This window comes from Monodelphis domestica, chromosome 5, assembly GCF_027887165.1.
Source record: "Monodelphis domestica isolate mMonDom1 chromosome 5, mMonDom1.pri, whole genome shotgun sequence".
Lineage (NCBI taxonomy): Eukaryota > Metazoa > Chordata > Mammalia > Didelphimorphia > Didelphidae > Monodelphis > Monodelphis domestica.
Genome location: NC_077231.1, coordinates 27,574,444 through 27,591,273, shown reverse-complemented (window position 1 = coordinate 27,591,273; position 16,830 = coordinate 27,574,444). Strand labels below are relative to the sequence as shown.

The 16,830-nt window shown below is 39.1% G+C and overlaps 1 protein-coding gene across 1 annotated transcript; it reads left to right on the top strand.

Moving 5' to 3' along the window:
- Positions 1-3,174: 3,174 nt before the first annotated feature.
- LOC130454775 (olfactory receptor 9-like) lies at positions 3,175-4,113 on the top strand. Its single transcript, XM_056800971.1, has one exon. It carries the CDS (start codon positions 3,175-3,177, stop codon positions 4,111-4,113), a length of 939 nt encoding a protein of 312 aa, XP_056656949.1.
- Positions 4,114-16,830: the final 12,717 nt, after the last annotated feature.

The window sequence follows — 16,830 nt, the reverse complement described above, 5'->3', positions numbered from 1 at the left end:
TTCCTTTCTAATTTGGATTGTATTGGTTTTGTTTGTACTAAACTTTTTTAATTTAACGTAATCAAAATTTTTCATTTTACATTTTGTGATATTCTCTGTCTTTTTCTTGGTCTTAAAATCTTTCCTTTCCCATAGATCTGACAGGTAAACTATTCTATGTTCACCTAATTTACTTATAGTTTCCTTCTTTATATTTAAGTCATTTACCCATTCTGAATGTGGTGTAGGTTGTGAGATTTTGATCTAAACCTAATCTCTTCCATAATATATTCCAATTCTCCCAGCAGTTTTTGTCAAATAGTGGGGTTTTGTCCCAAAAGCTGGGATCTTTGGATTGATCATACACTATCTTGCTGAGGTCATTTGCCCCCCAAATCTATTCCAGTGATCCTCCCTCTGTCTCTTAGCCAGTACCATATTGCATTGATTATCACTGCTTTATACTACAATTAAAGATTTGGTACTGCTAGACCCCTGTCCACTTTTTTTCATTATTTCCTTTGATATTCTTGATCTTTTGTTCTTCCAAATGAACGTTGTTATAATTCTTTCTAATTCAGTAAAAAAAAATTTCTTAGTATTTTGATAGATAGGGCACTGAATAAATAAATTAATTTGGGTAGGATTGCCATTTTTATTTTGTATTTTTATATTCTTAAGAACAATTTGGGTTGTGGTGCCCCCTTACCCACCCAACCCCATTGCATCATGGAAGGTTTGCTTGTCAATTAGATTCTGATTGCTCCAACTGTGTGTTAAGTGTCTAAGGCCATAGGGGAGGAAAATTGGGTGATTTCCACTATGACCAGCAGTCATGCATCTTCTGAATCCATTGCTCCTTAACATCCTGTATGGAAATCTACACTAGACAAATTGGATAATATTTGGCATGGATTTTCTTCTTTCTGGACCTCCATTTCACCACAGACTTGAGATATTTTCTCCAGATTCTAATCTTTTTGGTGGACTTGGGGTCTGTGGAAAGGAAAACTGAATCAAGCTTTGGCATTTCTGTCAATGAGCTGGAGCAGACAGAAGTTGAAATGTTGGAGTGAAGATATTGACAGTGAAGGCAGTTGGAGTGGGGAGGGAAGACTTGGAGAGTGACAGTTGCTCTCAAGGGGGTCACTCTTTCAGGCCCTTGGACTTGAAGGAGTGCTCTTTCACTGTCTCTGAATAGAAGTACTTCTATTCCTATTCCTATTTCCCCAACTGTGTGCTCTACCTGGATTCCTGTGATCATGTCATTGAACAAAAGGATTTAAGGGGAGTGGCTTGAACTTAAGGCCAGTCTTTAGGGGCACTACCCTGAAGAGATAGGCCAAACCAGCTCTGAAGGTTAGAACCTTTTCTTCCTCTTGTTGTCTACTGCTAAAGACTTTGAACTTAAGAAAGCTAGCACAGATATAGTATAGACAGGAATAAAAGAAACTTTCCACCAACCTGCAAGGCCTGGCCTCAGCTCAAAAGCCAAGAGATACTCAAACCCAATCTGTGGCAAAGTATAGGGCAATCTCTATTCCCTCTACCCTGATACCTCCCTAGTTTGAACTTGTTATTAAATTCATCTTTATAGAAATAAACGCAACCAGATCACCTTTATAAGGGTGAGGGGACATTGCAGGGAGTAATGGTTTTTTAGGGGAGAAAGTTCTCTGTAACTTCAAATACCCCAAATCTTGAGGTGCCCATCCGTGCCTCTTCCCCCTTTCACCCATGGTTAATATCTGTAAGAAGAGTATTTTCTTACAGTTTACAGAGATGAATGTGGAATGTTTCTTTTCAGGATTATATACTTACATTGTAGGGAATTTCATGAGTGGAAGTAATTGAGTATTTTCTATTTATTTTTCATTAGACATGTCAGGCCCTGTTAATATTAAAATTTTCTGGAGACTCTATCTTAATATATAATTACTCATTAAATAAATTTAAAAAGAGGACCAGTGAAAGAAAAGGCAGCAGCCACATAGGACTGACTGTTCCCTTTGCAAGCTTCTTACTTTATTCAGCATTTGTCTGAGCTGATGCTTAATGAGCCATATCCTCTCACCATGATTCCAGTGCCAAGGAGCTAGCTATGTGGTGTGCCAGTGTACTCTCCTAGCCACCCCCTCTCTCATTAGTTCCAGGCAAAAGAGGCCCATTTCCTTTCTGGACCCAAACTTCTACCTCTCAGTGACATCACTTTTCTGAGTCCTCTGATTTGTGGATTTGACTTCTGTCCAGATCAGAGGCCAGTTTTTTGGACTACAATGTGGGATAGGAGGCAAGAGTCTTCTGGGTGCAAGGGAGCCATGAAGGCTTCTGATGTCCTCCCAGAGTGTGATCAAGGACTAGTGTTAAATTCTTACAGCCCTAAGGGCAAAATTTCTTTTCTCATTTTCTTGATACCTCTTGATTATAGCCTGATATTTTCTCCTGCTCCCTGCTTTGGGGATCAGGCTCCCCATGGGCTGTGGCTCAGGGTTAGTAAATCAAAGAGTCACATGGGAATGGCTTTTATATCCTGCTTCCTCTAATAGGGGTTCTGGGAGAAACTCTAATGGTGATGGGGATCATATGTGATTGTTAAAATTTCTCCCTATCCTTTCTGCTTTTCTTCTGTGTCTCACTTTATCTGCCTCAAAGTGTTTCACTGTTTCTTCTTTGTTCTCTTCTCACTCCTCTCTCTTTCTCCTTGTGTCTCTTTACTCTCTCCCTCTCTCTCTCTTTTCCTGTCTCCCTATTCTCTCTCTTCTTTTCTCTCATGTCTTCTCTCTCTCCTCTCTTCTTCTCTTGTCTGTCTTGTCTTTTTTCCCTCTCTCACCATTTTTTTTTGTCTGCCTACATCTGTTCACATCTTCTGTTGTCTTTAATATTAAAAGAGGAGTTTTTTTCCCTCTAAAACTCAGGCTTCTATGAGGTGAAAGAGACCACATTGACATTATGCATAGTAACCTGTTTTCAGGCAATGTTACATTTTGCTTCTGATAAGTTTAAAAAATCATTTTTGTTATAGATTTATCAGAAAGGACAATTTCCTATCCCACTGCTTATCCATTAGCATCCCACGCTTGGGTTTTTTGTATAACCCGGGACTTTCTTACTATAGCAGTTTGTGTATTTTTTACTCTTCTTTGAGACTATTAACAACTCTTCCTTTGTCTTCTCCTCAGTGCCAAACTTAGGGATATGGATGATGATAATGGGACAATAGTAAATGAATTCATTTTGTTGGGATTCTCAGATTTGGGAGCCGGTAAGCTCCCCCTCTTTTGGGGAGTGCTCTTTGTCTACCTGGTCACCCTATCTGGCAATTCCCTGATCATCACCCTTACCCTGCTTGACTCAGCCCTGAACACACCCATGTACTTCTTTCTCAGACATCTCTCTCTGATAGAGATTCTCTACACTACCACTATTGTGCCCAGGATGCTGAGTGATCTCCTCTCCTCATATCCTGTCATCTCTCCTGCTGGTTGCTTCACCCAGATGTATTTCTTTGCTCTCTTTGGCATTGCTGAATGCTGTCTGCTTTGTGCCATGGCTTATGACCGTTTTGCTGCCATTTGCCAGCCCCTGCACTATGCCACATTGATGAACAGGCAGGTATGTGTGGGTATGGTGGGTGCTTCCTATCTAATGGGCATCACCACAGGAACCACCCACTCCATATTCATTTTTACCTTGCCCTTCCATGGCACCAATATTGTTCACCACTTTTTATGTGACATTTTACCAGTTTTGAGGCTGGCAAGAGGAGTCACATTCTGGGCTGAGGTTGAGAATCTAGCTCTCACCCTGCTGTTTATCATTACTCCCTTTGCACTGATTGTGTTTTCTTATGTCCGCATTCTCATTACCATCCTTGGGTTAGCCTCTGCTCAGGGACGCCAAAAAGTCTTCTCTACTTGCTCTTCCCACCTACTTGTTGTCCTCCTCTTCTATGGAACTGCTTCCATTGCCTACATGAGACCTGGATCCAATAGTACCCAGGACATGGATCAAATCATCTCCCTTTTCTACACAGTTGTAACCCCCATGCTCAACCCTTTTATCTATACCCTGAGGAACAAGGAGGTGATGGGAGCCCTCAGGCGAAAGCTAACAAAACACCTTCGAAGTCCTTGACTGGTTCAATCATTTTTGGGCTTCCTTTTGGTGAGTTGAAAGCTGCTTCCTGATCTATTTTGTGAAATTAAATTTTATATTTTGAAAATGTCAAATATTTTTCTGTTCTTCTACATTGCTGCTGTAGAAGAACAAACCCTTGTAATAAGCATGGATAGTAAAGGGAAACATATTCCTCTATTGGCTTTGTTCAAAAATGTGTCTCATTTTATATGTTAAGTTTTCTTCTCCATCAGGACTTGATCTTCGTAATAAAAGTGGGGATTTAGGATATCCTGAACCCCTGGAGTTTTTGTAAAGTGAGGGGATCCCTGCTGAATTATGGTTGGGATGGGCCCATTTTTTCAGGAGGACATCCTTACTTTTATGAAGCTCTCAGGGGTTTCTCTGTCAGTTTTCTTTCTAAGATCCTAATCTGGTACCTGTTTTTTGTTTGTGTTTCAAGTGGAGGCAGGATGATCATTTCAGGTATGGGTTGGACTAGGTGGACTTATTGTGTGAGGGATATAAATAAGAATATTGAAGTCTCTCAGGATGATGGCAGTGGTTGGATCGGATGAGGAGACTGTGAGCTGAACGTTGACCTCCTTAAGTTTCCTCTAAACACTGAGATTCTATGGTATCATTTGTGGGCGTCAAATATGTGTGTATGCTGAGTCTAGTGCTATATTGTGAGAGGGATTTAGGGGCACTGATGTGCATGAGTTAGTGTGAATATGATATATACCAGCTCTGATAAAGCTACATGAGACACCACTGCCTGTGGACTTGGGACCCCGCCCTATACTATAAGCTAGAAATGGAGCCCTCACCTTGCTCTGGGATAAGGTATTCAATTGTCTGTCTTCCGTGTCAGTAATGTCAGTATTAGGGGCGAGAACTCTCAGAGAATAAACTCTATAAAGTGTGAAGTGGACAGGGGACGGTGGATTCAGATCAGTTTAAGAAGCATTCATTAGGTGCCACGTAATGTGCAAAGTGCTGAAGGCACAGAGACAGAAACGTTGCAAGTCTTCCTTTAAGGAGCTGACATTTTATTGGAGGAGGTACAGAAATTGATTTTATTTAAATCAGGAGATGTCTTATTTAGATCTCTCCCCTATTTATGGCTTTTTCTTTCTCACTCCTCTGACGTCCAGGAAATTATATGCTCTGCCCAGAGCTGTTTACCACCTAATGACCATCTGAGGCTGAGCTTTACCTGGGATCTCTTTGCAATAAGCTTGGATAGATTTTCAGCCTGTCTAGTTCCCTTGGTTTGGGGTTGCTGATCCAAACCAGTCTCTTATATGACTCTTTTGCCCTATCTATATATATGACACTATTCAGAGATCCTGGTGGCAGATACTTACTGGCCCCTCAGATGATTCAAAGACTTTGGTGCCAGGTATACACAGGCATATTCTTTCCCACCTCAACCCTGTCTCCTTCTCTAACCCCAATCCTTGACGCGAGTTGCCTTTTATCTGTTTACCAGAACAAACAAAGCACAACTCTGTCTCTTTTAGTGTGGCAGAGTCATGTGGATGTGAAACTTGGAACATGCCATTCCAGTTCTTGACATATGTAAAGAGTCATTAATCACAGGAGCAGAGAAGGTGATCAGCAGACCAGAGAGGTATAGGCCACATGTCCAAGGACCAGGAAATCTTTATCACACCATGAAGGGCAAGGCAATATGTTGTTTGATGCTAACCATAGTTTGCCCTTTTTATTATAAAGGAGGGAGAACATTTTTAAAGTGTCTACAAAGTGATAGACTTCTGCTAAGTTCTTTACAAATATTATCTGGGGAAATGCTGAATTGTGAGCAGTTCTTAAGGCTCAGGAAGTAGATCATATGAAGAACAGTCTCATTTCTCTCTGTTTTGGATTGAATACTGTGAATGCAGCAGGAGGTCCTGAGGTTAAACTTAATGATTAGAAGAGCTCCTGTCCCAAACTCACTGCAACTCACCTTTTCATACTTACTACTCATTTCATTTTAATTCACACTATTTTCCAGTTCAACTAGCTGTTCCTCACAAATGACATGCCATCTTCCATCTGTACCTTTGCTTAGGCTGTTCTCCCATGTTGGATTGCACTTTGTCCTTATCTCTGTCTTGTAGAATCCCTAGCTTCCTTTCAAACTCATTTGAAGTCTCATCTCCTACATTATTCTTTTTCTGATTTTCCTACTTATTAGGGCTGCCTTCCTTCCTCACCAAATTAATTTCTGCCTTTTCTTTGCAAAGATACACATTACGTCACCCAATAGAAATGTGCTCTCCTTAATGGCTGAGATTATGTCATGTTTTGTCTTACTATTTTAGGAATGATGGCCATGGGAAATGTGCTCCAGGGAAGATTTGACAAGAGCAGCAAATCAAACAATAACCTCACACTCCAAAGTGAACCTCAATTAAACTGAATCATCCAGGCCTGGATTAAAGAAAAAGATGACCAAAAGCTATGAGATCTTCAAGAAGAAAATCCCCAAATACTCAGCCCAGGGAAGTCCCCAAAGCTCCCTGACTGGGAAAACTCCAGCCATCAGTGGAGCAGTAGTATGACAGTGCCATTATCAGATGGCACAGAAGAGGCAGGATCCTGATCCTGAGAGCCTCAGAGGGGATGGAAGATCAACCAATGTCCTGGTTAGGGGCAGTTCCCCATAGAGCTTTGACCTCCTAGTCAGAATTAAATTAGAAGTGGTCTGTAGACATGATTTAAATCAATGGTTTGAAGAAAAAAAACAAGAACTGGGAAATATATAAGGGAAGAAATGAGGAGGAGGAAAGTGACTATCTCACATAATCAGGGGATGTGAGTTGAAGAGTGGAGGAAACCTGGAGGAAGGGATGGGGCAATGGGCAACATGAGCCTCATTTTCATCTGGAGTGAAAAAAAAAAGGTTTAACATGGTCAAACCATACTCACAATTATATTAAACTCAGCAGAAAAATTTTATGATAGCAGGGGAGGGGGCATTTTAGAGGAAGAGTAGGGATGATATCCACGAAACCATATCTAGTGTCAGAGATGGATCATGAAGGGAGGATTAAGAGGAAAGAAAGAATAAGAATGTGAGGTTGGGACTAGACTAGTGTATTTCATCAAATCCAAGATTTAAATTTTGTTCGAGATAAATCTTCAGAGAAGAAGCTTGCTAACTAACTGAATCCAGAGAATGAACTGTTTGCAGAAAGATATCTAAACCTTTTCACTACAGGAAGATCCAGAATGAACCTTGGGGTGTGGTTGATTGAACATTTTTTTGAATGTACACTCTTATGCCAAAGGGGACTGCCCCCTAATTGGCTTTTGTCAATGCGCCCAGCAAAACATTGGTTTGCTGTCTTTCTCTCTCCTCTATTTCCCCATATTTACAACTATTATAATTTTCCTCTTAGTGGGTAGAAAAAATTTTTGTATACACTTATAGTTAGAAATTTTTGGGGTGCAGTATGCTTATGTTTAGTGATCAATTGGGGAGACTAGTCTCCCAATCATCATCAGGGGGGATTGTGAATTTTAAAAGTCTCCATCTTGGTCTAGCACCCAAAAATTGTGCACACCCACCTACACGGGCATGCGCTAGTCAATGACTAATCAGAAATAACTAACTGCCCACCTGGGCTGTCCTAAGCCAAGCTAGAGCCAACCATTGGATTTCTGAGACACAGGAAGAGAGAGGTAGGGAACAGCCTCTGAGATTGGCGGAACTTCCTGTGGAGAGAGCTAGGGGGAGTTGGTGTTAGGAGCTTGGAGAGAGAGGACGCCCGCAGACAGCTTTCCTTCAGATCGGTCACGTGAGTTAAGGACTGATTCTTCCACCTGGGCCTTTGGGCCTAAAACTCCCCCTGCCTTGGTCAGAGGTTGAGTAGCCTCTTTCCCTTTTCTCTTCTCTCCTTCTCTCCCTAACCTTTTCCCTACTCCCAGTGTGATTAAACCTTCATAAACCTCATTCTGACTTGAGTGTTTCATTTTAGGAATTTCATAAGTAAATTCCTTGGCGGCCATTGTTAAATATTATATAAATCTTGTAGCCACATTTGTAACCATTACTATATTATAACCTTCTCCCAGAAGCCTTAAATTTCCCCATTACAGTTTTGGCTAACCACTACGGGAAAAAAGAACCTTATCAGTCTTCTGATCTCCTTACTATCACCTGGGAGAAATCCCACCCCGGCTACCCCCTCTGGCTCTTGGCCCTGCCTTAGTGCTTGGAAGGTTTCTAGAACCTCAATAAATTTCCTGAATTTTCTTGCCTTTTCAACCCACTTATTGCTCACTCCCTCAGTCCTGTTACCAAATACCTTGGCTTAAAGACACAGCTGCCAGAACAGGTGAGTATAAAACACCTTTTCTCTTTTCCCTTTACCCCTTAAGTTAAATTGGGGTCAACAGGATTTTTTTCCTTCTCCTCTTTGTCTCTCATTTCCATCTCCTTTTACTTTAAGGAGGTGGCTCAGTAGAGAGAGGCAGGCCAGGCTTACCTAATCAACTAAGCAAGGAGGAACCTCAGGAGAAGGAGCTCTTAGGAGCTCCTAGCCCGCAAAAAACAGCTGAATACAGCTAGGGAGCTAACTTAAAACCCATTTTTTTTTTCTGTTTCCTGGCCTTTCTAGTCTTAAAAATTTAAGTGGGCTTTGCTCAAGGAAGATAGCACATGGTCATAGCGGCTTTAGCCTGAGGGCCAAAGAAGATTGCTGGGACCCACCCACATACACTTTGTAAAGAAGGAGAATTTACAATACAATAGGCCCTTAGCCTGTATAGGGTTGTAGACTCAGAGCCACCTATTGTAAAAAGAAAAAGCCTGTGGAAAGTTTGCTGCTTTGCCCTGCTCCCCACTTGCTTTGTGAAATTACAAAATATACATATAAAAATGAGTACTATATCCTTTGACAATTATAAGGCAGCTGAAGAAGTAGGGGCATTGAGGAATGAAGGATACCTCCAAATTTTTATATTAATAGGTACTGTCATTTTTGTACTCCTCAATACTATATTTAGAGATGAAAAAATAAAACAAATTGAGGATAAAATAAAACAAAATGAGGAGAAAATAAAACAAAATGAGGAGAAAATAAAACAAAATGAGGAGGAAATAAAGCAAAATGAGGATAAAATAGAAAATATTGAGGATAAAATAGAAAATGTTGAGGATAAAATAGAAAAAATTGAGGATACAATAGAAAAAATTGAGGATAAAATAGGAAATATTGAGAATAAAATAGAAAAAATTGAGGATAAAATAGGAAATATTGAGAATAAAGTAGGAAATATTGAGGATAAAATGGGAAATATGGAAGATAAAATAGGAAAAATTGAGGATAAAATGCAAGCCCAATTAGAAGATCTAAAAAGTTTCTTACAGGATCAATTGACAAACAACCACTCTACCAGAAATAGACCTGTTTCTGAACCTTTGAATGAGGAAATTTCCTTCCCTGAAATAGAGATGGAAAATACCTTTCCTATAGCCAAGTTAACAGACTGCTTCTCTCGTGTAGTGCAAATCTTGTCTGAATTTAATCCCCAAAACCCTTCCCCGGCAATCCCAGATTCTCATGTTCCTTCTCCTACAGAAAACCAAATTCCAATGCAAGAGAGATCTTGTCCCCCTAGAAAAACCTGTCCTTGTCAAACTGACCCACAGGTGCAAAATCCAACTAGAGGCCTGTTTCCTCTAAGAGAAGTACCTGAAATAGGACGAAATGGGGATGTGGTGACTTTAAGACATAGGATACCGTTTACTCCCCAAGAAATAAATGAATTTACACGAAATATTCCCACATATGAACAAGATCCTTTTCTAGTAACAAAAAAGATGGGAGACATATTTTTTCAGTATAATCCGTCTTACAAGGACGTTGAGAGCTTACTCCAGGCTTTTTTAAGTGAACGTGAAAAAAATAAAATAATTGCTCATGTCAACAAAACCAGGGGGCGTAATGCAGCACATTGGCCATCTCAGGATCCCGAATGGGACTATAACAATCCTGAGGATTATCTACAACTATACCGTTGTAGAGAGGCCATCCTCACGTCCATGAAGGAATGTGCGGACAGTACAGATAAGTGGATGGAACTGGAAAAAATTAAGCAAAAGGAAAATGAAACACCCTCCAGATTTATGGACAGAATTATCGAGTTTGGGGACAGATACTTAGATTGGGACTTAACTAAAGAGAGTAGTATAAGACAAGCTAGAAGAATCTTTGTAAACAATTCTTGCAAAGCAATTAAAAATTATTTCAAAACACAATGCCCAAGATGGTCAGATATGGACCTTGAAGAATTGCGAAAAACAGCTATATATGTTTTAAAGGGAAACGAAGAAAAGGAGAAAGAAAATGATGATGACATGGAGGAAATGAAGAAAAAAATGAGATATTTAATAGATAGGATAACTAAATTAGAAAGTGGGCAGGGTAATGAACCAACGACAATTGCCCCTCTCCAGAAATCCAATTATCAATCCATTACTTGCCACTTCTGTGAGAAGAAGGGCCACAAAATGATGGAATGTAGAACCTTTCTTAAGATGTTTGGAAGGAATACACAGTTTAATAATAGTTTTAGAAATAATAACTATAATGAATATAGAAATAAGAACTTTAGAAACCAGAATTATAGAAATAGGAATTGGGAAATTAATGACAATGCTCAAATTGAAGAAAATTTTAATGATAATACTCAACAATATATGAGAAATGGCGCTCGTCCAAAAATTACTCGAGGTACTAATGACTCTCAGAGAGGTGCCCTTCAGGGGGGTGCCCAAGGAATATCCCAAACACAATGATGGTGCCCGGGGGGGGCTAGGGCACAGGAATCAGAGGATACAACCTTTGATTTCCCGGACCCTGATGTCCTACTACCCGTTGTCCCTATCCACTGCCCTCCCCATACTAATGAACCCCATGTTACCTTAAAGGTGGGTAACACCTATTATGATTGTCTATTAGACACCGGAGCTTCCTGGTCTGTATTGAAGAGAAAACCTGATTTACAATGTTATTCTATTGGCTCAGAGAATGTAATGGGAGTATCAGGAATAACCCAAAGAGTTAAAAGACTTCCTCCTAGAATGGTGTCTGTAGGACCCCTAGAGGTACAACACTCTTTCCTTTTGATGCCTGACTCCCCTTTAAATTTGCTGGGGAGGGACCTTCTATGCAAACTCAGAGCCACAATAACCTGCTCCCCAGATGGCTCATTATCATTAGAAGTACCAGAGGAATCTTTAAAATTACTCCCTGTACTTCTCTCGGAAAACCAGGACGCAAAAGAGCCTTCCATTTTTGAAATACCTAAAGATATACCTGATTCTCTTTGGGCCACATCTTCTTCTGATGTAGGCTTGCTTAAATCTGCTGTTCCTGTGCAGATAAAAACTAAATCTAGCCCACCTCCTTCTATCCCTCAGTATCCCCTCTCAAAGGAGGCAATTGAGGGTATTACACCAGTTATTAACTCATTAATAGAACAGGGAATAATAATCCCTTGCAAATCTGAATACAACACGCCCATCCTACCAATTAAAAAACCAAAAAAAGGGCCCGATGGCAAGCACATCTATAGATTTATACAGGATCTAAGGGCAGTAAATAATCACGTTATAAAGAGACACTCCGTAGTTTCTAACATACATACTATTATTTCATCTATTCCTAGCACAGCTACATACTTTACAGTAGTAGACTTGTGTTCAGCCTTTTTTTCAATACCAATACATGAAAACTCCAGACATATTTTTGCTTTCACCTGGAAGGGCTCACAATATACCTGGTGTCGGCTGCCACAGGGTTATGTCGAAAGTCCGAGCTTATTTGAGCAAATTTTGAGCCAAGACACAGACAATATAACATTTAAAAATAGCAAATTAATCAAATATGTAGATGATCTACTCTTGGCTTCAACAGATGCAAAAACATGTCAAGAAGATAGCAAACACCTTCTTTTGGAATTGCACAAAAGAGGTCATAAGATCTCGAAGGACAAAGTTCAGTGGTGTCTCCCCAAAGTAGAATATTTGGGGTTCATTCTGACAGCTGGTGCCCGCTCTATTTCTCCCAAGCGAATTGAGAATATTCAAAAATTGAGTGCTCCTACCACTAAAAAACAGTTAAGAGCAATTCTGGGAGCAACAGGGTTTTGCAGACAATGGATTCCTTGTTATGGGGAAATTACTAAACCTCTTATAGCACTAACAAGGGATGTAGTCCCTGAACCCCTCAAATTAGAGCCTGAACACCTGTCAGCTCTATCAGAGCTAAAAAAGGCTATCTTATCTGCCCCTGCTCTAGGCATCCCAAATTACAACAAGCCATTTACTTTATATGTACATGAGAGAAGAGGAGTAGCCTCAGGCGTTTTAACTCAGACTTTGGGACCTTCTCAGCGCCCAATTGCCTATTATTCTGCCCAACTAGACCCAGTAGCAGCAGGAGCACCACCATGCCTTAGAGGAGTAGCTGCTACAGCCTTACTAGTAACAAAAACCGTTGATTTAGTATTGGGATGTCCATTAACAATAATGTGCCCACATGAGATTGAAGCATTATTGGTAAAACATAGAACACAGGCATTCTCGGATCAGAGAATTACAAGGTATGAAATAACCTTATTAAATAGTGAAAATATTACCTTGAAACGCTGTTCAACTCTTAACCCTGCCACCTTGCTTCCAGATTTACCTACTTCAGGAGAACCACTACATAACTGTGAAACATTAGTGTCCATGGCAGAAAAGCCTCGAGATAATCTCTTGGACACTCCCTTAGACAATGCAGATCTGATTTTATTTACCGATGGTTCCTCTTTTATGAGGGATGGCATACGTTACACTGGAGCTGCCGTAGTCTCAGAATTTGCCACTGAATGGTCAGCTTCACTACCTTCTAACATTAGCGCTCAAGGAGCAGCCTTAAATTTCCCCATTACACTAGGGGAAGAGAAGAGGAGCAGCAGAACATAGAGATCACTTCAATTGCTGATCACTAAGATGACTCCTCCTTTACCATCTTCTTTATTTTGGGGAGTTTGTTCCTTCAAAACCTCCAGTCCTGATCTAGTAACACAGAAGGACAAGGACTAGGTAAATAGGGTTGGTTAAGTGACTTGCTCAGGGTTACAAGTGTCTGAGGCCACATTTGAACCCAGGTCATCTTGACTCTAGGCCTGTCTCTCTAGCTCCTGTGCCACCTCTTATAACCCTTTTAAAAGGGGGTAGGTAGGAGGCAAAGAAAAGAGAAAAAAACAATAAGAGAATAGTATGGAAGGAAATATACAACTGATAGTTATAACCACAAATATGAATGGGCTGTAGTGACCTGGAAATGAAAGAAGACTATAGCAGCAATTAAAAATCAGAGTCCAAAAAGTTATTTATGAGAAACACCTAGAGTCATTGAGCATTATAATAAGGAGCTGGGGCAAAATGTAATTCTTCTTCAGGTGAATTTTTAAAATTATGGATAGTAATCATGATTCCAGAGAAGATAACAGTAAAAATGGCAGGGCTAACGAGATAAAGACGGAAACTTCATTATCCTTAAAGTTACTATGAATAATGAATTAATATCAATAACATCTGAAGTAATACCTATAAGAAGCTACGTGGTATAGTGAGTAGAATGTTGGGTTTGAATTCAGGAAGACTTGAATTCAAACCCAGCTAAATAAATAAATGCCTAAACATTAAGTTGCTCTGTGACACTAGGACAGTCACTTAATCTGTCTGCCTTAATTTCCTTTATTTCCAAGCGGAAATAATAATATAGAGACATACCAAAGAGTTATTCTGGCTTTGGTTTTAGACCACCACACCAAAGGAAACTACAGGAATTTTGTTTCCTAGTGCATAAAAAAGTTATGTTTACCCCTATGTTCTAGTCCATTGTGTATGCTATATAGTATTAAGCCTAAACACCCCTTTGCCCCAGGATACAACTTAATTAAATATATATCATTACTAAATAATTCTAATCCTTACATGAACCTTAAGGGAAGTTTTAAACTTTTTGCTGGTGGAGGGTCTTTCCTCAGGGTTGGTAGCTGGTAACTCATCAGAGTGGTGGCTCTTAAAGGTTGGCATGGCTGTGGGAATTTCTTACAATAAGAGAAAAGTGAAGTTTTCTCCGGAAATGGGGAGCATGGAGAAGGCAAGGGACTGGGAAGAACTCTTCCTTGAAGCAGACAGAACACATTCAACATTTCTGCATTAAATTCTCCATCGTATGTGGGCACCATTCAAGGTTTCTCTAAGTAATTGTAATAGTAATAGCAAAGATCACTGATCACAGCTCATTATATCAGATATAATAATAAGGAAAAGTTTTGAAATATTGTGAGAATGACCAAAATGTAGCATAGAGACATGGTTTGAGTATGTACTTTTGAAAACATGCTGTCAACAGACTTACTCCATGCAGGGTTGCCACAATCCTTCAATTTGTAAAACATGCAATATCTGTCAAGTTCAAAAAAGCGAAGCCCGATAAGATGAAGAATACCTGTCCGTACCTCCCAAGATTGTTATGATGATAAAAGCAAAGCCAATATTTTAAATATTTGTTTCAAACTTTAAAGGGGAATATAAATACTTATTATTGTTATTATTTCAAGGAGAAATAAATGGAAAAACTAATGGTGGGAAGTCTCACTGCATTCCTTTTTAACTAGAGAAATCTCAGTAAAACATAATGAGAACAGTTAAAGACCTGAATAAAATTCTACAAATGTTAGATATGAAAAATCTCTCATGATTTCTGAATTTAAACAAAAAGGCTTCTCCCTTTGGGTACTTGGTGACATATTGGTAAAGTCTTGGAAATGCAATCAGGAAGACATTATGGGGGCATCTAGGTAACTCAGTGGATTGAGAGTCAGGTCCAGAGATGGAAGGTCTTGGGTTCAAATGTGGCCTCAGACACTTCCTAGCTGTGTGACCCTCAGCAAGTCACTTAACGCCCATTGCCTAGCCCTTACCACTCTTCTGTAGAGCATAATTTTAGCAGTGTGACTTAAAATCTAAATTAATTTAGTCACCAGGGAAAATCCCAAATAATAAAATGCCCAGGTCAGCTGGAAATTATGGTGATTTTAATTAAAATAGAGAGAAGGAATTAAGGAGAAGAGAGAGAGAGAGGAAAGAGTTAATTTAAACTGCTTCGGCTCAGGATGAGCCCGGCAGGATTTAAAGGCCTTAACCAAGTGGGCCTTCCCTGATCCCAAGGGAAAAGGAAGTCAGTCTTATCACTCACCACGAGACTGTATATATAGGGCACATCACTTCTTCTCTTCACTCTCTTTCCCCGGAGAGGTGGATCTGACTGATCACTTCCTGTGAGCAGCCTGGGCACCAGTTCGATCCTGGAACTCGAGCCTGGAGAAGCTCCCTCAGACAGCTTCCTTGAAACAGTCTCATGGTGAGCGATAAGAATGATTTCCTTTTCCCTTGGGCTCAGGGAAGGCCCACTTGGCCAAGGCCTTTAACTCCTGCCTGGCTCTGCCTGAGCTGGAGCAGTTTAAATTAATTCTTTCCTCTTTCTCTCACTTCTCCTTAATTCCTTCTCTCTATTTTAATTAAAATCACCATAATTTCCAGATGACTTGGGTATTTTATTATTTGGGATTTTCCCTGGTGACCAAATTAATTTAGATTTTAAGTCGCAATACTAAAATTATCCTTTACACTTCTGCCATGGAACCAATACCTAGTATTGATTCTAAGATGTAAGGTAAGAGTTTTTAAAATAATATTAATAATAATCATAAAAAGGAAGTCTTTAGTTCAAATCTTACCTGAGTCCTTAACTGGCTGTATGGACCTGAACAAATCCCTTAATCTTTCAGCATCAGTTACCTGATCTCTAAAACTATATCATATAATAATATGAATAATAAAAAAATATCATCTAAAATAATAAAAAATAATAAAAATAGCATTTTAATAAGTGTTAAATAAAATAATACTTGAAAAATACTTTATAGACTTCAAAACAGTATCTCAATTGTATTTTTCTCAGTTGTACATGATACCTTTACAAAATTGATCAAATATTAAGGTATTAAAAACTTCAAACACATTCAGAAAAGCAAAAAATATTAAATATACCCTCTATTTTTAATCCTTTCTCCAAATTTGCTTCATTGATGAGACATTATGTCATGAAGCAAATTTGGAGAAAGGATTAAAAATCAGCTGGACACTAAATTAATTCCAAATAATTCAAAGGTCTAAGAACATATGATAAAACACAAGATAATTTCATCAAAAAAATGACACAATGAGACAATTTAACAAAAATGTTTGTAATGCAGGCAAAGCAACCTTAGTGGAAAATGTAAATCTCAACTCTTTCATAATCAAAAACCTAAAAGAATGGAATAATGAATTGGGCATGCCTCTAACATAATCAGTAAAGCAACAAATCAAAAACTTTCCAAAAAAATCTACCAAATTACCAAATTAGAAATATTGAAAAACCAAAGATGCTAAATTTTTTTTAAATCAAAGCACCAAGAACAACAATTAATAAAACAGACAAAATAAGCCTGGAGCTGTCATAATATACAAAACCAAAGAATCAACTAATGTAGCTGATTAAATGAATGAGGAAAACCTAATTGTATCCAAAATGGAAAAAGCGAACTCAGAAGAAGTTGAGATTAAATAAAAGAATTTATCATAAACTACTTTGTTCAACTGTATTTGAA

Excerpts from the sequence above, each read along its gene's own strand:
- LOC130454775 (XM_056800971.1), top strand. The coding sequence starts at position 3,175 with ATGGATGATGATAATGGGACAATAGTAAATGAATTCATTTTGTTGGGA.